Source organism: Argopecten irradians, chromosome 3 (assembly GCF_041381155.1).
Source record: "Argopecten irradians isolate NY chromosome 3, Ai_NY, whole genome shotgun sequence".
Taxonomy (NCBI): Eukaryota; Metazoa; Mollusca; class Bivalvia; order Pectinida; family Pectinidae; genus Argopecten; species Argopecten irradians.
The window spans coordinates 70,464,649-70,488,633 of record NC_091136.1 but is presented as its reverse complement, the minus strand read 5'-3'; the positions used below and the strand labels follow the sequence as shown (position 1 = coordinate 70,488,633).

General features: G+C 37.5%; 1 protein-coding gene across 3 annotated transcripts in view; it reads right to left on the bottom strand.

Annotated features, from left to right (window-relative positions):
* Nucleotides 1–15,414: 15,414 nt before the first annotated feature.
* LOC138319446 (synaptotagmin-14-like) overlaps nt 15,415–23,985 on the bottom strand; it is a 165,674-nt gene continuing 157,103 nt past the window's right edge. For 2 of the 3 annotated variants that reach the window (XM_069262602.1, XM_069262603.1), the window contains exon 5: nt 15,426–15,782. In XM_069262602.1, coding sequence (XP_069118703.1) covers nt 15,441–15,782 — 342 coding nt within the window. In that variant the 3' untranslated portion in view covers nt 15,426–15,440. Of the gene's footprint in view, nt 15,783–23,985 lie in introns of all 3 variants that reach the window. The other variant, XM_069262601.1, reaches the window with a different exon arrangement.

Genomic DNA, 23,985 nt, shown 5'->3' with positions numbered 1-23,985 from the left:
GGAGCTGTATTGTATTTCTCTCATCAAACTGCTATAGAAGATTTAGTTATAAACATTACCATGGTAACAGAGTTAGACTGTGTGGAGCTGTATTGTATTTCTCTCATCAAACTGCTTATAGAAGACTTAGTTATAAACATTACCATGGTAACACAGAGTTAGACTGTGTGGAGCTGTATTGTATTTCTCTCATCAAACTGCTATAGAAGACTTAGTTATAAACATTACCATGGTAACAGAGTTAGACTGTGTGGAGCTGTATTGTATTTCTCTCATCAAACTGCTATAGAAGACTTAGTTATAAACATTACCATGGTAACAGAGTTAGACTGTGTGGAGCTTGTATTGTATTTTCTCTCATCAAACTGCTATAGAAGACTTAGTTATAAACATTACCATGGTAACAGAGTTAGACTGTGGAGCTGTATTGTATTTTCTCTCATCAAACTGCTATAGAAGACTTAGTTATAAACATTACCATGGTAACAGAGTTAGACTGTGTGTGGAGCTGTATTGTATTTAATCTCATCAAACTGCTATAGAAGACTTAGTTATAAACATTACCATGGTAACAGAGTTAGACTGTGGAGCTGTATTGTATTTATCTCATCAAACTGCTATAGAGACTTAGTTATAAAACATTACCATGGTAACAGAGTTAGACTGTGTGGAGCTTAATGTATTTCTCTCATCAAACCGTGCTATACTTAGTTTATAAACATTTACATGGTAACAGAGTTAGACTGTGTGGAGCTGTATTGTATTTCTCTCATCAAACTGCTATAGAAGACTTAGTTATAAACATTACCATGGTAACAGAGTTAGACTGTGTGGAGAGTTGTTTGTATTTTTCTCTCATCAAACTGCTATAGAAGACTTAGTTATAAACATTACCATGGTAACAGAGTTAGACTGTGTGGAGCTGTATTGTATTTCTCTCATCAAACTGCTTATAGAAGACTTATTTATAAAACATTACCATGGTAACAGAGTTAGACTGTGTGGAGCTGTATTGTATTTCTCTCATCAAACTGCTATAGAAGACTTAGTTATAAACATTACCATGGTAACAGAGTAGGAGTAGACTGTTGTACAATACCATGGAACCGATTTAGACTGTGTGGATTGTATTGTATTTCTCTCATCAAACTGCTATACAGAAGACTTAGTTATAAACATTACCATGGTAACAGAGTTAGACTGTGTGGAGCTGTATTGTATTTCTCTCATCAAACTGCTATAGAAGACTTAGTTATAAACATTACCATGGTAACAGAGTTAGACTGTGTGGAGCTGTATTGTATTTATCTCATCAAACTGCTATAGAAGACTTAGTTATAAACATTACCATGGTAACAGAGTTAGACTGTGTGGAGCTGTATTGTATTTCGTCTCATCAAACTGCTATAGATTTAGTTATAAAACATTACCATGTAACAGAGTTAGACTGTGTGGAAGCTGTATTGTATTTCTCTCATCAAACTGCTATAGAAGACTTAGTTATAAACATTACCATGGTAACAGAGTTAGACTGTGTGGAGCTGTATTGTATTTCTCTCATCAAACTGCTATAGAAGACTTAGTTATAAACATTACCATGGTAACAGAGTTAGACTGTGTGGAGCTGTATTGTATTTCTCTCATCAAACTGCTATAGAAGACTTAGTTATAAACATTACCATGGTAACAGAAGACTGTGTGTAGCTGTACATCAAACTGCTATAGAGTTTAGTAAAGGAACATGGTAACAGAGTTAATTCTAGACTGTGTGGAGCTGAATTGTATTTCTCCTCATCAAACTGCTATAGAAGACTTAGTTTATAAACATTACCATGGTAACAGAGTTAGACTGTGTGGAGCTGTATTGTATTTTTCTCTCATCAAACTGCTATAGAAGACTTAGTATATAAACATTACCATGGTAACAGAGTTAGACTGTGTGGAGCTGTATTGTATTTATCTCATCAAACTGTTATAGAAGACTTAGTTTTATAAACATGTACCATGGTAACAGAGTTTAGACTGTGTGGAGCTGTATTGTATTTATCTCATCAAACTGCTATAGAAGACTTAGTTATAAACAATACCAAGGTAACATTAGTTAGACTGTGTAGAGAGCTGTATTGTATCTATCTCATCATCAAACTGATTTAGTTATAAACATTACCATGTGGTAAAAGAGTTAAGACTTAGTGTATTAATAAACAATTACCATCAAACTGGAATAGAAACTAAGTTATAAACATTACCATGGTAAACAGAGTTAGACCGTGTGGAGCTGTATTGTATTTTCTCTCATCAAACTGCTATAGAAGACTTAGTTATAAACATTACCATGGTAACAGAGTTTAGACTGTGGTCGGAAGCTGTATTGTATTTCTCTCTCAAATCAAACTGCATTATAGAAGACTGTAGTTATAAACATTAGAAGACTTAGTTATAAACATTACCATGGTAACAGAGTTAGACTGTGTGGAGCTGTATTGTATTTCTCTCATCAAACTGTCTATAGAAGACTTAGTTATAAACATTACCATGGTAACAGAGTTAGACTGTGTGGAGCTGTATTGTATTTCTCTCATCAAACTGCTATAGAAGACTTAGTTATAAACATTACCATGGTAACAGAGTTAGACTGTGTGGAGCTGTATTGTATTTCTCTCATCAAACTTCTATAGAAGATTTAGTTATAAACATTACCATGGTAACAGAGTTAGACTGTGTGGAGCTGTATTGTATTTTATCATCATCAAACTGCTATAGAAACTTAGTTATAAACATTACCATGGTAACAGAGTTAGACTGTGTGGAGCTGTAATTGTATTTCTCTCATCAAACTGCTATAGAAGACTTAGTTATAAACATTACCATGGTAACAGAGTTAGACTGTGTGGAGCTGTATTGTATTTCTCTCATCAAACTGCTATAGAAGACTTAGTTATAAACATTACCATGGTAACAGAGTTAGACTGTGTGGAGCTGTATTGTATTTATCTCATCAAACTGCTATAGAAGATTTAGTTATAAACATTACCATGGTAACAGAGTTAGACTGTGTGGAGCTGTATTGTATTTATCTCATCAAACTGCTATAGAAGACTTAGTTATAAACATTACCATGGTAACAGAGTTAGACTGTGTGTAGCTGTAATTGTATTTTCTCTCATCAAACTGCTATAGAAGACATTAACCATGGTAACAGTTTAACTAAAATTTCATTACCAACTGAAGTAACAGAGTTAGACTGTGTGGAGCTGTATTGTATTTATCTCATCAAACTGCTATAGAAGATTTAGTTATAAACATTACCATGGTAACAGAGTTAGACTGTGTGGAGCTGTATTGTATTTCTCTCTATCAACCATCAAACTTAGCTATAGAATTTATCTTCATCAAACTGATATTTAGTTATAAACATTACCATGGTTAACAGAGTTAGACTGTGTGGAGCTGTATTGTATTTCTCTCATCAAAACTGCTATAGAAGACTTTAGTTATAAACATTACCATGGGTAACCATGAGTTAGACTGTGTGGAGAGCTGTATTGTATTGTTCTATCATCAAACTGTCTATAGAAGAAGAAATTTAGTTATAACATTACCATGGTAACAGAGTTAGACATGTGTGGAGCTGTATTGTTATTTATTTTCTCATCAAACTGTTATAGAAGATATACTTAGTTATTAAACATTACCATAGTAACAGAGTTAGACTGTGGAGGAGCTGTATTGTTATTTCTCTCATCAAACTGCTATAGAAGATTTAGTTATAAACATTACCATGGTAACAGAGTTAGACTGTGTGTGAGCTGTATTGTATTCTCTCATCAAACTGCTATAGAAGATTTAGTTATAAAACATTCAGGGTTCCATGGTCTACATAACAGAGTTAGACTGTGTGGAGCTGTTTTTCATTGTCATTTAAGAAATCTCATCAAACTGTTATAGAAGACTTAGTTATAAACATTACCATGGTAACAGAGTTAGACTGTGTGGAGCTGCTAATTGTATTATCTCTCATCATTTTGCTAGAAGGACTTAGTTATATAAACATTACCATGGTAACAGAGTTAGACTGTGTGGAGCTGTATTGTATCTTATCTCATCAAACTGCTATAGAAGACTTAGTTGATAAACATTACCATGGTAACAGAGTTAGACTGTGTGGAGCTGTATTGTATTTATCCACATTTTAAACTGCGTAAAGAAAGCTAGCATAGGGTATGTCCTTATAATTAATGTGTAATATTGTTATCTAATGGTAGTATGTACTTATAATTAAAATTAAAAAGCTTGTTTATATTTTTGTTATATACTAAAATAACAGGTATTATTTATAGCTAATGGGTACCACTTATAATTAATGTTAAACTGGGGTTGTTTTGTTAGCTCTATTGTTATATCAAACATGTTATGGGTTTTGTATTTCTGTGGTTATCTTGATTATTATGTTAAAGATAAGCTTGTTTGCTGTAATGTATGTATCTCATCCATCTAATTGGGTATATTAGTTTATAATTAATGTTAAATAATGTTTAGATTGTTTTTTTGTTATATCTGTATTGGTATTACTTATAATAAATGTTAAATAAAGTTATTTTTGTTATAAATGGGTATTACTTATAAGTAATGTTAAAGGCTGTAAATGATTAATTGAGGTTGTTTTGTTATATCTGGACTTAATGGGTATGCTTAACATTACTTATGGGTATGGGACTTATAATTAATGTTAAATAAGTTGTTTTGTGTTATATCTAATGGGTATGGACTTATAAATTAATTTTAAAATGTCTAGACGGTTGTTTTGTGTTATATCTAATGGGTATGTACTTATAATTAATGTTAAATGGGTTGTTTTGTTATATCTATGGGTATGTACGTATATCATTAATGAATGTTTAAAGAAGTAGTTTTATTATATCTAATTCGGTCATGGTACTTATAATTAATGTTAAATGGGTTGTTTTGTTATATCTTACATGTCTTATATGTTAAAATAAGTTGTTTTGTTATATCTTAATGGGGTTTGGACTTATAACTAAGAAAATGGGCCAGATAATTCTTATACCCAAATTTATGTTCTATGTTAATGTAAATAAGTTGTTTTGTTATATCTAATGGGTATGAACTTATACTTTTATGTTAAAATATCTGTTTTGTTATATCTATGGGTATTGTCCTTATAGTTAATGTTAAATGGTTGTTTTGTTATAATCTAATGGTATGTACTATAATTAATGTTATTTTGGGCTTTTTTGTTTATATCTAATGGTTATGGTTATATAATTAATGTTTAAAATAATTGTTGTGATATATAATGGGTAATAACATATAATTAATGTATAAATAATGTTTTTTATATTAATGGGTATGTTTATAATTAAATGTTAAATCTATGGGTTGTTTTGTTATATCTAATGTAATGGTTTAAGCTATTAAATCCTGATGTAAGTCCTTATAATTAATGTTAATAAGTTGTTTTGTTATATCTAATGGGTATGTGTTTTTACAGTTATGTTAAATAGGTGTTTTGAGGTATATCTAACTTATATGTAAACTTATAATTATAAGTTAATAATAAGTCTGTTTTGGTTATATCTAATGGGTATTGTACTTATAATTAATGTTAAATGAGAGTTGTTTTGTTTTATCTAATGGGTATTGTACTTCATATTAATAGTAAATGGGTTGTTTTTGTTATCTATGTAATGGGTTGTAACTTATAATTAATGTTAATGGGGTTGTTTTGTTATATCTAATGGGTATGTAACTTAGATATTTAATGTTAAATGGGTTGTTTTGTTATATCTAATGGGTATTGTACTTATATATTAATGTTAAATGGGTTGTTTTGTTTATCTAATGGGTATGTACTTATAATTAATGTTAAATAAGTTGTTTTGTTATATCTAATGGGTATGTACTTTATAAATTATTGTTAAATATAAGTTGTTTTGTTATATCTAATAGGTATGTCCTTATAATTAATGTTAAATGGGGATTGTTTGTGCTATATCTAATGTGTATGGGACTTATAATTAATGTTAATATAAGTTGTTTTGTTAATATCTCTAATGGGTATGGACTTATAATTACTGTTAAATAAGTTGTTTTGTTATTATCTAATGGGTATGGGTACTTATAATTAATGTTAAATGGGGTTGTTTTGTTATATCTAATGGGTATGTACTTATAATTAATAATGTTAAATATATACTCTAATGTTCTAAATGGTGTTTTGTTATATCTAATGGGTATGTACCTTATAATTAAATGTTAAATGGTGTTTTGGTATATTCTAATGGGTATCCATATGTCCTTATAATATAATGGTATATAAATAATGTTATGGGTTGTTTTGCCTATATCTAATGGGTATGTACTTATAAATTAATGTTAAAAGGGGTAAAATAAGTTGTACTTTGTTATATTAAATGGGTTATGGGGTTTACTTATAATTAATGTTAAATAAGTTGTTTTGTTATATCTAATGGGTATGGACTTATAATTAATTGTTAAATAAGTTGTTTGTTATATCTTGAATGGGTATGTACTTATAATTAATGGTAATAATGGTTTTGTTATATCTAATGGGTATGGACTTATAATTAATGGTTAAATAAGTTGTTTTGTTATATCTAATGGGTATGGTACTTATAATTAATGTTAAATGGGTTGTTTTTGTTATATCTAATGGGTATGTACTTATAATTAATGTTATAAATAAGTTGTTTTTGTTATATCTAATGGGTATGGACTTATAATTTAATGTTAAATAAGTTGTTTTGTTATATCTAATGGGTATGTACTTATAATTAATGTTAAATAAGTTGTTTTGTTATATCTAATGGGTATGGACTTATAATTAATGTTAAATGGGTTGTTTTGTTATATCTAATGGGTATGTACTTATAATTAATGTTAAATGGGTTGTTTTGTTATATCTAATGGGTATGGTTATAATTAATGTTTAAGTATATTAATGGGTTAAATTAATGGTAAATAAGTTGTTTTGTTATATCTAATGGGTATGGACTTATAATTAATGTTAAATGGGCTGTTTTTAATGTTATATCTTAATGGGTATGGGACTTATAATTAATGTTAAATAAGTTGTTTTGTTATATCTAATGGGTATGGACTTATAATTAAATGTTAAATAAGTTGTTTTTGTTATATTCTAATGGGTATGTACTTATTAATTAATGTTAAATAAAGGTGCTGTTTTGTTATATCTAATGGGTATGGACTTATAATTAATGTTAAATGGGTTGTTTTGTTATATCTAATGGGTATGTACTTATAATTAATGTTAAATGGGCTGTTTTGTTATATCTAATGGGTATTGTACTTATAATTAAGGTTAATATATAATGGGTGTTTTGTTTTATACTAATGGGTATGGACTTATAATTATGTTAATGTAAATAGGTTGTTTTGTTATATCTAATGGGTATGGATACTTATAATTTTAATGTTAATTTACGTTGTTTTGTTATTATCTAATGGGTATGTACTTATAATTAATGTTAAATAAGTTGTTTTGTTATATCTAATGGGTATGTACTTATAATTAATGTTAAATGGGCTGTTTTGTTATATCTAATGGGTATGGACTTATAATTAATGTTAAATAAGTTGTTTTGTTATATCTAATGGGTATGGACTTATAATTAATGTTAAATAAGTTGTTTTGTTATATCTAATGGGTATGGACTTATAATTAATGTTAAATAAGTTGTTTTGTTATATCTAATGGGTATGGACTTATAATTAATGTTAAATAAGTTGTTTTGTTATATCTAATGGGTATGTCCTTATAATTAATGTTAAATGGGTTGTTTTGTTATATCTAATGGGTATGTACTTATAATTAATGTTAAATAAGTTGTTTTGTTATATCTAATGGGTATGTACTTATAATTAATGTTAAATGGGTTGTTTTGTTATATCTAATGGGTATGGACTTATAATTAATGTTAAATGGGTTGTTTTGTTATATCTAATGGGTATGGACTTATAATTAATGTTAAATAAGTTGTTTTGTTATATCTAATGGGTATGGACTTATAATTAATGTTAAATGGGTTGTTTTGTTATATCTAATGGGTATGTACTTATAATTAATGTTAAATAAGTTGTTTTGTTATATCTAATGGGTATGGACTTATAATTAATGTTAAATAAGTTGTTTTGTTATATCTAATGGGTATGTACTTATAATTAATGTTAATGGGTTGTTTTGTTATATCTAATGGGTATGGACTTATAAATTAATGTTAAATGGGGATTGTTTAGTATGGTATATCTAATGGGTATGTACTTATAATTAATGTTTAATATAAGTCTGTTTGGGCTGTATATATCTAATGGGTATGTACATAATGGGGTTGTTTTTGTTTTATAATTAATGGGTTTGTTAAATTATAATAATGCTGTTTTTTGTTATATCTAATGGGTATGGGACTTATATTAATGATTAAATGTGTAAATGGGTAAGTTAAAATGTTGTTTTGTTATATCTAATGGGTATGTACTTATAATTAATGTTAAATAAGTTGTTTTGTTATATCTAATGGGTATGTACTTATAATTAATGTTAAATGGGTTGTTTTGTTATATCTAATGGGTATGGACTTATAATTAATGTTAAATGGGTTGTTTTGTTATATCTAATGGGTATGGACTTATAATTAATGTTAAATGGGCTGTTTTGTTATATCTAATGGGTATGGACTTATAATTAATGTTAAATAAGTTGTTTTGTTATATCTAATGGGTATGTACTTATAATTAATGTTAAATGGGTTGTTTTGTTATATCTAATGGGTATGTACTTATAATTAATGTTAAATAAGTTGTTTTGTTATATCTAATGGGTATGGACTTATAATAATGTTTAAATGGGTTGTTTTGTTATATCTAATGGATGTATTTATAATTAATGTTAAATGGGTTGTTTTTGTTTATATCTAAATGGGTATTATAATGTATGTACTTATAATTAATGTTAAATAAATAATGTTGTTTTGTTATATCTAATGGGTATGTACTTATAATTAATGTTAAATAAGTTGTTTTGTTTATATCTATAATGGGTATGTACTTATATAATTAATGTTAAATGAAGTTGTTTTGTTATATCTAATGGGTATATGGACTTATAATTTAATGTTAAATAAGTTGTTTTGTTATATCTAATGGGTATGGACTTTATAATTAATGTTAAATGGGCTTGTTTTGTTATATCTAATGGGTATGGTACTTATTAATTAATGTTAAATAATGGGTATGTTTTAATTAAGATAAATATTAATGGGTATTGTACTTATAATTAATGTTAAATAAGTTGTTTTGTTATATCTAATGGGTATGTACTTATAATTAATGTTTAAATAAGTTGTTTTGTTATATCTAATGGGTAATGTACTTATAATTAATTGTTATAATATGGGTTGTTTTGTTATATCTAATGGGTATGGACTTATAATTAATGTTAAATGGGTTGTTTTGTTAATGTTATGTTGTTGTTTTATATCTAAGTGGGTATGGGTATTGGACTTAATAATTAATGTTAAATGGGCTGTTTTGTTATATCTAATGGGTATGTACTTATAATTAATGTTAAATAAGTTGTTTTGTTATATCTAATGGGTATGGGGACTTATAATTAATGTTAAATAAGCTTGTTTTGTTATATCTAATATGGGTATGGACTTATAATTAATGTTAAATGGGTTGTTTTGTTATATCTAATGGGTATGTACTTATAAATTAATGTTAAATGGACTTTTTGTTATATTAATGGGTATGGAATATAAGTTAAATGGGCTTGTTTTGTTATATCTAAATGGGTATGGACTTATAATTAATGTTAAATAAAGTTGTTTTGTTATATCTAATAAGTTTATTTTGTTATATCTAATGGGTATGTACTTATAATTAATGTTAAATAAGTTGTTTTGTTATATCTAATGGGTATGTACTTATAATTAATGTTAAATAAGTTGTTTTGTTATATCTAATGGGTATGGACTTATAATTAATGTTAAATAAGTTGTTTTGTTATATCTAATGGGTTGTTTTGTTTATATGGACTTATAATTAATGTTAAATAAGTTGTTTTGTTATATCTAATGGGTATGGACTTATAATTAATGTTAAATAAGTTGTTTTGTTATATCTAATGGGTATGGACTTATAATTAATGTTAAATGGGTTGTTTTGTTATATCTAATGGGTATGTACTTATAATTAATGTAAATGGGTTGTTTTGTTATATCTAATGGTTATAATTATAATTAATGTATAAATGGGTTATATCGAATGGGTATGGACTTATAATTAATGTTAAATAAGTTGTTTTTGTTATATCTAATGGGTATGGTTATATCTAATGGGCTGTTTTGTTATATTATAATGTACTTTAATTAATGTTAAATAATTTGTTTTGTTATATCTAATGGGTATGTACTTATAATTAATGTTAAATGTTGTGTTTTGTTGTTTTGTTATAATATATGTTAATGGGTATGGGTACTTATAAATTAATGTTAAATGGGTTGTTTTTGTTATATCTAATGGGTATGGACTTATAATTAATGTTTAAAATAAGTTGTTTATCTAATGGGTATGGACTATCTTAATGGTAAATGGGCTGTATGTTATATTATATGGGATTATAATTAATGTTAAATAAGTTGTTTTGTTATATCTAATGGGTATATACTCTATATTTATTGTTAAATAAGGACTTATAATTAATGTTAAATAAGTTGTTTTGTTATATCTAATGGGTATGTACTTATAATTAATGTTAAATAAGTTGTTTTGTTATATCTAATGGGTATGGACTTATAATTAATGTTAAATAAGTTGTTTTGTTATATCTAATGGGTATGGACTTATAATTAATGTTAAATAAGTTGTTTTGTTATATCTAATGGGTATGGACTTATAATTAATGTTAAATGGGTTGTTTTGTTATATCTAATGGGTATGTACTTATAATTAATGTTAAATGGGTTGTTTTGTTATATCTAATGGGTATGGACTTATAATTAATGTTAACTTATTATTAATGTTAAATGGGTTGTTTTGTTATATCTAATGGGTATGGACTTATAATTAATGTTAAATGGGCTGTTTTGTTATATCTAATGGGTATGGACTTATAATTAATGTTAAATAAGTTGTTTTGTTATATCTAATGGGTATGTACTTATAATTAATGTTAAATAAGTTGTTTTGTTATATCTAATGGGTATGTACTTATAATTAATGTTAAATAAGTTGTTTTGTTATATCTAATGGGTATGTACTTATAATTAATGTTAAATAAGTTGTTTTGTTATATCTAATGGGTATGTACTTATAATTAATGTTAAATAAGTTGTTTTGTTATATCTAATGGGTATGGACTTATAATTAATGTTAAATGGGTTGTTTTGTTATATCTAATGGGTATGTCCTTATAATTAATGTTAAATGGGTTGTTTTGTTTATATCTAATGGGTATGGACTTTATTAATTAAATGTTAAAAATAAGTTGTTTTGTTATATCTAATGGGTATGTACTTATAATTTAATGTTAAAATTAAGTTGTTTTGTTATATCTAATGGGTATGGACTTTATACTTAATGTTAAATAAGTTGTTTTGTTATATCTCCTATGGGTATGGACTTATAATTAATGTTAAAATGGGTTGTTTTGTTATATTCTAATGGGTATGGAACTTATAATTAACTGTTAAATAAGTTGTTTTGTTATATCTAATGGGTTATGGACTTATAATTAATGTTTAAATAGGGCTGTTTTGTTATATCTAATGGGTATGTACTTATAATTAATGTTAAATAAGTTGTTTTGTTATATCTAATGGGTATGGACTTATAATTAATGTTAAATAAGTTGTTTTGTTATATCTAATGGGTATGGACTTATAATTAATGTTAAATGGGTTGTTTTGTTATATCTAATGGGTATGTACTTATAATTAATGTTAAATGAGTTGTTTTGTTATATCTAATGGGTATGTACTTATAAGAAATGTTAAATGGGTTGTTTTGTATATATTTAATGGGTATGTACTTATAATTAACTGTTAAAATGGGCTTGTTTTGTTATATCTAATGGGTATATACTTATAATAATGTGTTAAATAAGCTGTTTTGTTATATCTAATGGGTATTATATGGACTTATGTATTAATGTTTAAATAAGGGCTGTTTTGTTATATCTAATGGGTATGTCACTTATAATTAATGTTAAATGGGTTGTTTTGTTATATCATTAATGGGTATGAGATCTTATAATTAATGGTTTTAAATGTGAGTTTTGTTTTGTTATATCTAATGGGATATGGACTTATAATTTAATGTTAAATAAGTTGTTTTTGTTACTTTCAAATGGGTAAAGTACTTGATATTTAATGATTTAAATAAGCTTGTTTTTGGTGATTATCTAATGGGTATGATATTTATAATTAATGTTTAATGGGCTGTTCTAATTGTGGGTATGGACTTAGGAATTAATGTTAAATAAGTTGTTTTGTTTATATCTAAATGGGTTATGGTCTTTTTAATTATTATAATAAAATAAATGTTTTAAATCTTTCTGAAGATTTTTAATGATTAATCTCTAATTTCTCTATTGTACCCAATTCTTTCTACTCCAGGGAGTCAAAGCCAAGATTTATGCAAATTCTGTTTCCCTTCCCCAAAGGATGTTTCTGGTCAAATTTGGTTACAGTTACAATCCATGCAAAAGTCTAGGAGTAGAAGTGATTTAAAAAATCTCCTCTGTTAACCCCTTTTGGACGGACACCCATCCTGCCCCATAGAAGTTAGAACCAAGACATATACAAAGTCTGTTCCCCTTTCCACAAGGATGTTTCTGGCCGAAGGACTATATGAACTATTGGGCCTTTCTTGGCTCCGAAATTCACTGAATTATAGTTATCCATACATAGATAAAATATAATTTTAGAATGAAATAACAATAACCCCCGGGGGGTCAGAGCCAAAATTTATACAAACTCTGTTCCCTCCCTCCCTCCCCATCCCCCCCAAAGGATGTTTCTGGCCAAATTTGGTTACAATAATACAGAACTCTATGACTAGTAGCGATTTAAAGGATTTACCTCAATTTCCCTATTGGGCCCCGCCCCTCCTGCTCCTGGGGGGTCAGAGCCAAAATTAATACAAACAGACAGACGACGGACGAGGGATGACGGACGCCGCGCCAAAACATAAGCTCACCTGGCCGTAGATTGCTACAGGGAATGTTGTAAACTGGAGCCATATATGCCTAATAGTGCATATAGTTGTTTGGTTATAATTGACGAAGAACTCTATGACTTGTAGAAATTTAAAGGATTTACCTCTATTTCCCCTATTGGGTCCTGCCCCTCCTACCCCTGGGAGGGGGGGGGTGGGTGGGTCAAAGCCAAAATTTATACAAACTGCATTCCCCTTTCCCACACTATGTTTCTGAACAAATTTGGTTACAATCCATGCATAACTCTGACTAGTAGTGATTTAAATGATTTACCTTCATTTCCCTTAATGAGCAATGCCCCTCTTGCCCCCGAGGGGGGTTAAAACCCGACGTTATCAGGACATTATAATAAAGACAAAAGCATTGCATTCTAATTTGGTAAAATAATCCCTTGGCAAATCAATGAAACTGTATGTTGAGGTAAATTTGAATTTATCAAGTAATCTGAAAAATTAATTATTAGCATTGATATCAATACTTTTGAATTTCATCAGGGCATGAAATAAATCTTGTTTGCAAACAAAATGTCTTTCACATCATGGTAAAATTAAACAAGAGGCCCAAGAGGCCTTGACGGTCACCCGAGTGCTGCTACATAAAGAGCATTGCAAAGTTGGTTCCAATCTGTAAAAAGTATTTATGTATCAGAATAAACTTTAAAGTTGAACCTCCGTATTAGAATTTTTATTTTTTGTTTTTCATTTTGATAGTTAGTGTATTATGTTACCAAACCTTATGCTTAAAATTCCAATTTGCTTTGCCAACATTAAACAACAAAACCAAACTAGAAGTCAGTCAGTGTCAGTGATTTTATAAATTTCACTTTTTAATCTATAAAGAGTATTTGGTTCCATCAAACCTATGAATTCAGAAGCAGATTTTAGAAATTTAAGCCATTTTGACCCATTTTGGCCCCGCCCCTCTGGTCCCTGGGGGTCAGCCAGGACCAATATGGATATGGTGTAATGGCTAGTAATTCTAACCCAGTTTGACTCATTTCCTATTAAAACTAAACATAAGCAAATAATGTTCATAAATTTATTTTTCCTATATAAACTATAGTAAATTTGACCCCCTCCCCAGGGGAAAGTCTGAGATCCCAGGGCCATGAAATTCACACTTTTTGTAAAGGGCCTTATGATCTTCCAATCTATGAAGAGTATCTGGTTCCATCAAATCTGTGAATTCAGAAGAAGATTTTTGAAGTTTTAGCCTATTTGACCCCTTTTAGCCCCATCCCTAAGGCCCCTGGGGGTCGGCCAGGACCGATATGGATATGACGATAAAATGCTGTCTCAGGCTAAAACTTCTAACCCAGTTTGACTAATTTCCTATGAAAAATAAGCAAATAACATTTATAAATGTGTTTTTCCTATATAAACTATAGTAAACTTGACCCCCTCCCCAGGGGGAAACATGAAACCCCAGGGTCATATAATTCACAATTTTTGTAAAGGACCTTAAGACCTCTCCATCTATGAAGAGTATTTGATTCTACCAGTTCCAGAATTTCAGAAGAAGATTTTTGAAGTTTTAGCCTATTTGACCCCTTTTGGCCCCGCCCTAAGACCCCTATGAGTCAGTCATGAAAAATTTGTTAATAGGATTCAATGGCCATTTCATAGGGATAATTCTGACCACATTTAACTAATTTTCTATTATAAATGACCAAATAATGCTCCAAAATGTGTTTTCACTATATAAACTATAGTAAACTTAACCCCCTCCCCAGGGGGAAACCTGAGACCCCAGGGTCATATAATTCACAATTTTTGTAGAGGGCCTTGAGACCTTTCAATCTATGAAGAGTATTTGATTCTGCCATTTCTGGAATTTCAGAAGAAGAGTTTTGAAGTTTTAGCCTATTTGACCCCTTTTGGCCTCACCCCTAAGGCCCCTGGGGGGCTGGGACCATATAATTCACAATTTTGGTTGACCTTTGTCTATGGAAGGTTAATGGAAAACTTCAACAAATTTGGTTCAGTAGTTTTGGAGAAGAAGTCGAAAAAGTAAATTGTTAATCGCCATACGATGCACGACGGACGACAGACGACGCACGACGACGGACAAAAGGCGATTAGAATAGGTCACTTGAGACTTCGTCTCAGGTGACCTAAAAATAATGACATCAATGTTTGAGATAAACATAATATTTCATTACCTAGTTTAAACATAATTCAGCAAATAATTTTGAAATTGGGGTATTGTCTACTTTGACCTTACCTTGTGGAATTTTAGTGAATAAAAAGGTCTCCTGGAACATAGGGTTTTCTCCTGGTTTGGCCTTGGTTTTGAAACGATGTTTCTTGGAGGGGAGAAGTAAAAGTCTGACCTGCGTATTACTGGCTCCGCCTCTTTCTTTACTGGGAATTTCTTGTGCCTGATGTATTGTCACAGCCATGCGGCCTCGTTTAGGATCATATGAAAATGTCATTTCTAAACTGCCACACTTTGAGATTAATGGAGGTTCCTTCTGTAGATCACTGACATCAAACAAGTGTTCCTGTTCAAACAATAATTATAACTAATCATATAATGCTAATTCCAGCTATCCTAGTGCCCTACCACTACACCACTATACCTCCTAGCCATCCCTCAATCCCTATCCCAGTGTCCTACCACTACACCACCATACCTCCTAGCCATCCCTCCATCCCTATCCCAGTGTCCTACCACTACACCACTATGCCTCCTAGCCATCCCTCCATCCCTATCCAAGTGTCTTACCACTACACCACCATACCTCCTAGCCATCCCTCCATCCCTATCCCAGTGTCCTACCACTACATCACCATACCTCCTAGCCATCCCTCCATCCCTATCCCAGTGTCCTACCACTACACCACCATACCTCCTAGCCATCCCTCCATCCCTATCCCAGTGTCCTACCACTACACCACCATACCTCCTAGCCATCCCTCCATCCCTATCCCAGTATCCTACCACTACACCACCATACCTCCTAGTCATCCCTCCATCCCTATCCCAGTGTCCTACCACTACACCACCATACCTCCTAGTCATCCCTCCATCCCTATCCCAGTGTCCTACCACTACACCACCATACCTCCTAGCCATCCCTCCATCCCTATCCCAGTGTCCTACCACTACACACCCATACCTCCTAGCCATCCCTCCATCCCTATCCCAGTGTCCTACCACTACACCACCATACCTCCTAGCCATCCCTCCATCCCTATCCCAGTGTCCTACACTACACCACCATACCTCCTAGCCCATCCCTCCATCACCTATCCCTACCTCCTAGTAGTCCTCATCCATTATCACTACACCACCTTAACACCACTACCTCCTAGTCATCCCTCCATCCCTATCCCAGTGTCCTACCACTACACCACCATACCTCCTAGCCATCCCTCCATCCCTATCCCAGTGTCCTACCACTACACCACCATACCTCCTAGCCATCCCTCCATCCCTATCCCAGTGTCCTACCACTACACCACCATACCTCCTAGCCATCCCTCCATCCCTATCCCAGTGTCCTACCACTACACCACTATACCTCCTAGCCATCCCTCCATCCCTATCCCAGTGTCCTACCACTACACCACCATACCTCCTAGCCATCCCTCCATCCCTATCCCAGTGTCCTACCACTACACCACTATACCTCCTAGCCATCCCTCCATCCCTATCCCAGTGTCCTACCAACTACACCACTATACCCTAGCCATCCCTCATCCCTATCCCAGTGTCCTACCACTACACTCCTCCCTAGCCATCCCTCCATCCATCCTATCCCAGTGTCCTACCACTACACCACCATACCTCCTAGTCATCCCTCCATCCCTATCCCAGTGTCCTACCACTACACCACTATACCTCCTAGCCATCCCTCCATCCCTATCCCAGTGTCCTACCACTACACCACTATACCTCCTAGCCATCCCTCCATCCCTATCCCAGTGTCCTACCACTACACCACCATACCTCCTAGCCATCCCTCCATCCCTATCCCAGTGTCCTACCACTACACCACCATACCTCCTAGCCATCCCTCCATCCCTATCCCAGTGTCCTACCACTACACCACTATACCTCCTAGCCATCCCTCCATCCCTATCCCAGTGTCCTACCACTACACCACCTATACCTCCTAGCCATCCCTCCATCCCTATCCCAGTGTCCTACCACTACACCACCATACCTCCTAGCCATCCCTCCATCCCTATCCCAGTGTCCTACCACTACACCACTATACCTCCTAGCCATCCCTCCATCCCTATCCCAGTGTCCTACCACTACACCACTATACCTCCTAGCCATCCCTCCATCCTTATCCCAGTGTCCTACCACTACACCACTATACCTCCTAGCCATCCCTCCATCCCTATCCCAGTGTCCTACCACTACACCACCATACCTCCTAGCCATCCCTCCATCCCTATCCCAGTGTCCTACCACTACACCACCATACCTCCTAGCCATCCCTCCATCCCTATCCCAGTGTCCTACCACTACACCACCACTATACCTCCTAGCCATCCCTCCATCCCTATCCCAGTGTCCTACCACTACACCACCATACCTCCTAGCCATCCCTCCATCCCTATCCCAGTGTCCTACCACTACACCACCATACCTCCTAGCCATCCCTCCATCCCTATCCCAGTGTCCTACCACTACACCACCATACCTCCTAGCCATCCCTCCATCCCTATCCCAGTGTCCTACCACTACACCACCATACCTCCTAGCCATCCCTCCATCCCTATCCCAGTGTCCTACCACTACACCACCATACCTCCTAGCCATCCCTCCATCCCTATCCCAGTGTCCTACCACTACACCACCATACCTCCTAGCCATCCCTCCATCCCTATCCCAGTGTCCTACCACTACACCACCATACCTCCTAGCCATCCCTCCATCCCTATCCCAGTGTCCTACCACTACACCACCATACCTCCTAGCCATCCCTCCATCCCTATCCCAGTGTCCTACCACTACACCACCATACCTCCTAGCCATCCCTCCATCCCTATCCCAGTGTCCTACACACTACACCACCATACCTCCTAGCCATCCCTCCATCCCTATCCCAGTGTCCTACCACTACACCACCATACCTACTAGCCATCCCTCCATCCCTATCCCAGTGTCCTTACCACTACACCACCATACCTCCTAGCCATCCCTCCATCCCTATCCCAGTGTCCTACCACTACACCACCATACTCCTAGCCATCCCTCCATCCCTATCCCAGTGTCCTACCACTACACCACCATACCTCCTAGCCATCCCTCCACCATCCCTATCCCAGTGTCCTACCACTACACCACCATACCTCCTAGCCATCCCTCCATCCCTATCCCAGTGTCCTACCACTACACCACCATACCTCCTAGCCATCCCTCCATCCCTATCCCAGTGTCCTACCACTACACCACCATACCTCCTAGCCATCCCTCCATCCCTATCCCAGTGTCCTACCACTACACCACCATACCTCCTAGCCATCCCTCCATCCCTATCCCCAGTGTCCTACCACTACACCACCATACCTCCTAGCCATCCCTCCATCCCTATCCCAGTGTCCTACCACTACACCACCATACCTCCTAGCATCATCCCTCCATCCCTATCCCAGTGTCCTACCACTACACCACCATACCTCCTAGCCATCCCTCCATCCCTATCCCAGTGTCCTACCACTACACCACCATACCTCCTAGCCATCCCTCCATCCCTATCCCAGTGTCCTACCACTACACCACCATACCTCCTAGCCATCCCTCCATCCCTATCCCAGTGTCCTACCACTACACCACCATACCTCCTAGCCATCCCTCCATCCCTATCCCAGTGTCCTACCACTACACCACCATACCTCCTAGCCATCCCTCCATCCCTATCCCAGTGTCCTACCACTACACCACCATACCTCCTAGCCATCCCTCCATCCCTATCCCAGTGTCCTACCACTACACCACCATACCTCCTAGCCATCCCTCCATCCCTATCCCAGTGTCCTACCACTACACCACCATACCTCCTAGCCATCCCTCCATCCCTATCCCAGTGTCCTACCACTACACCACCATACCTCCTAGCCATCCCTCCATCCCTATCCCAGTGTCCTACCACTACACCACCATACCTCCTAGTCATCCCTCCATCCCTATCCCAGTGTCCTACCACTACACCACCATACCTCCTAGCCATCCCTCCATCCCTATCCCAGTGTCCTACCACTACACCACCATACCTCCTAGTCATCCCTCCATCCCTATCCCAGTGTCCTACCACTACACCACCATACCTCCTAGCCATCCCTCCATCCCTATCCCAGTGTCCTACCACTACAATAACCACTATACCTCCTAGCCATCCCTCCATCCCTATCCCCAGTGTCCTACCACTACACCACCATACCTCCTAGTCATCCCCTCCATCCCTATCCCAGTGTCCTACCACTACACCACCATACCTCCTAGCCATCCCCTCCATCCCTATCCCAGTGTCCTACCACTACACCACCATACATACCTCCTAGCCATCCCTCCATCCTATCCCAGTGTCCTACCACTACACCACCATACCTCCTAAGCCATCCCTCCATCCCTATCCCAGTGTCCTACCACTACACCACTATACCTCCTAGCCATCCCTCCATCCCTATCCCAGTGTCCTACCACTACACCACTATACCTCCTAGCCATCCCTCCATCCCTATCCCAGTGTCCTACCACTACACCACTATACCTCCCTAGCCATCCCTCCATCCCTATCCCAGTGTCTTACCACTACACACCACTATACCTCCTAGCCATCCCTCCATCCCTATCCCAGTGTCCTTCACCACTACACCACTATACCTCCTAGCCATCCCTCCATCCCTATCCCAGTGTCCTACCACTACACCACCATACCTCCTAGCCATCCCTCCATCCTTATCCCAGTGTCCTACCACTACACCACCATACCTCCTAGCCATCCCTCCATCCCTATCCCAGTGTCTAACCCACTACATACACCATACCTCCTAGTCCATCCCTCCATCCCTATCCCAGTGTCCTACCACTACACACACTATACCTCCTAGCCATCCCTCCATCCCTATCCCAGTGTCCTACCACTACACAACCATACCCTCCTAGCCATCCCGTCCATCCCAATATCCCAGTGTCCTACCACTACACCACCATACCTCCTAGCCATCCCTCCATCCCTATCCCAGTGTCCTACCACTACACCACCATACCTCCTAGCCATCCCTCCATCACCTATCCCAGTGTCCTACCAACCACTACACCACGTCCACCCATATACCTCCTAGCCACAACCTCCCTCCAACCCCTATCCCAGTGTCCTACCACTACACACTACCAGATACCTCCTAGCCATCCACCTCCATCCCAGTAAGTCCCTATCCTGCGCAGTGTATCCTACCACTACACCACCATACCTCCTATCCACCCCTCCATCCCTATCCCAGTGTCCTAACCACAACAACCACCCATACCTCCTATTCCAGCGTTCCCCTCCATCCCTATCCCAGTGTCCTAACCACTACACCACCATACCTTCCTAGCCATCCCTCCATCCCTATCCCAGTATCCTACCACTACACCACCATACCTCATACTATCATCCCCATCCATCCCTATCCCAGTGTCCTACCACTACACCCACAATACCTCCTAGCCACCCCTCCATCCCTATCCCAGTGTCCTACCACTACACCACTATACCTCCTAGCCATCCCTCCATCCCTATCCCCAGTGGGCTCCTAACACTACACCACCATACCTCCTAGCCATCCCTCCATCCCTATCCCTGCAATCCCTATCCCAGTTTCTTACCACTATACCACCATACCTCGCCTAGCCATCCCGCCATCCCTATCCAGTGTCCTACCACTACACCACCAATACCTCCTAGCCATCCCTCCATCCCTATCCCAGTGTCCTACCACTACACCACCATACCTCCCTAGCCATCCCCGCCATCCCTATCCCTGCAATCCCTATCCCAGTGTCTTACCACTACATCACCATACCTCCTAGCCATCCCCTCCATCCCTATCCCAGTTTCCTACCCACTACACCACCATACCTCCTAGCCATCCCTCCATCCCTATCCCCAGTGTCCTACCACTACACCACTCATACCTCCTAGCCATCCCTCCACCCCATTCCCAGTGTCCTATCCACTACACAACTATACCTCCTTAGCCATCCCTCCATCCCTATCCCAGTGTCCTACCACTACACCACCATACCTCCTAGTCATACCCTCACAGTCCCTCCATCCCCAGTGTCCTTACCCACTACACCACTATACACCTCCTAGCCCATCCCTCCATCCCTATCCAGTGTCCTACCACTCTACACCACCATACCTCCTAAGCCATCCCTCCATCCCTATCCCAGTGTCCTACCAACTACACCCACTATACCTCCTAGCCATCCCTCCATCCCTATCCCAGTGTCCTACCACTACACCACCATACCTCCTAGCCATCCCCTCCATCCTATCCCAGTGTACCCAGTGCACCACCATACCTCCTAGTCATATCCCATTCCCAGTGTCCTACCACTGTCCACTACACCACCATACCTGCCTAGCCATCCCATCCATCCAATCCCTTTCCCAGTGTCCTACCAACTACACCACCATATTCCTCCTAGTCATCCCTTTCCATCCCTATCCCAGTGTCCTACCACTACACCACCGCCGCGCTACCTCCTAGCCATCCCCTCCATCCCTATACCCAGTGACCTAACCACTACAACACTACACCACCATACCTCCTAGTCATGCATCCCTCCATCCCTTTCCCAGTGTCCTACCACTACACCACCATACCTCCTAGACATCCATGTCCTACCATCCCTATCCCAGTGTCCTACTATCCACTACACCACTATACCTCCTAGCCATCCCTCCATCCCTTATCCCAGTCCTAATCCTACCCCACTACACACACCATACCTCCCTAGTACATCCCTCACATCCCTATCCCAGTGTCCCTACCACTACACCACTATACCTCCTAGCCATCCCTCCATCCCTAATCCCAGTGTCCTACCACTACACCACCATACCTCCTAGCCATCCTCCTCCATCCCTATCCCAGTGTCCTACCACTACACCACCATACCTCCTTAGTCATTCCCTCCATCCCTATCCCCAGTGTCCTACCACTACACCACCATACCTCCTAGCCATCCCTCCATCCCTATTCCCAGTGTTTCCTACCACTAACACCACCATACCTCCAACCATAGCCATCCCTCCCAGTTTCCTATCCCAGTGGACCCTACCACTACATACATTCCTAGCTAGCCATCCCTCCCTCCATCCCTTATCCCAGTGTCCTACACCACTACACCACCATACCTCCTAGTCATCCCTCCATCCCTAATTCCCAGTGTCCTTACCACTACACCACTATACCTCCTAGCCATCCCTCCATCCCTATCCCAGTGTCCTACCACTACACCACCATATACCCTAATCCTAGCTCATCCCTCCATCCCTATCCCTATCCCAGTGTCCTACCACTACACCACCCATACCTCCTAGACCATCCCTCCATTCCCTAATCCAGTTGTCCTACCACTACACCACCATACCTCCTAGCCATCCCTCCATCCCTTTCCCAGTGTCTTACCACTACATCACCATACCTCCTAGCCATCCCTCCATCCCTATCCCAGTGTCCTACCACTACACCACCGTTACCTCTAGCCATCCCACCATCACCCATTCCTCCCAGTGTCAGTACCAACTACACACAACAATACCTCTAGCCACATCTCCTCCATCCCTATCCTCCCATGTCCTACCACCCCACCACCCTCCTACCATACCCCCTAGCCAACCACTCCATGCCCTATAATACTGTGTCCCTCACATTGTCCACCACTATAACCACTATACACTCCTAGCCATCCCTCCATCCCTAGCCAGGTGTCCTACTACACCATAATACCTCCTAGCCATCCCCCATCCCTATCGCGATTGTCCTACCACTACACAGACTATACCCGTCTAGCCATCCCTCCATCCCTATCCCAGTGTCCCTACCACTACACACCACTATAGCCTCCTAGCCATACCCTCCATCCTTATCCCAGTGTCATACCACTACACCACTATACCTCCTAGTCATCCCTCCGATCCCTAACCCAGTGTCCTACCACTACACCACCATTACCTCTAGCCATCCCTCCATCCACTATCCCAGTGTCCTACCACTTAACACCACCACTACCCGATCCTATAGCCATCCCTCCATCCCTATCCCGAGTGTCCTACCCACTACACCACTACACACCTCCTCCAAGCCATCCCTCCATCCCTATCCCAGTGTCCTACCACTACACCACCATACCTCCTAGCCATCCCTCCATCCCTATCCCAGTGTCCTTACCACTACAACCACCATACCTCCTAGCCATCCCTCCATCCCTATCCCAGTGTCCTCCCTATCCCCAGTAACTACACCACCATACCTCCTAGCCATCCCTCCATCCCCTATCCCTGTATCCTACCACTACCAAACACCATACACTACCACCCCTACCTACTAGCACCCACTCACCTCTATAGCCATCCCTATCCCTATCACCAGTGTCCTACCACTACACCACCAATACCTACTAGCCCCTCCGATCCACTCCATCACTATCCCCTAGCCATCCCTGTCCTATCCTTCCCACCACTACACCAC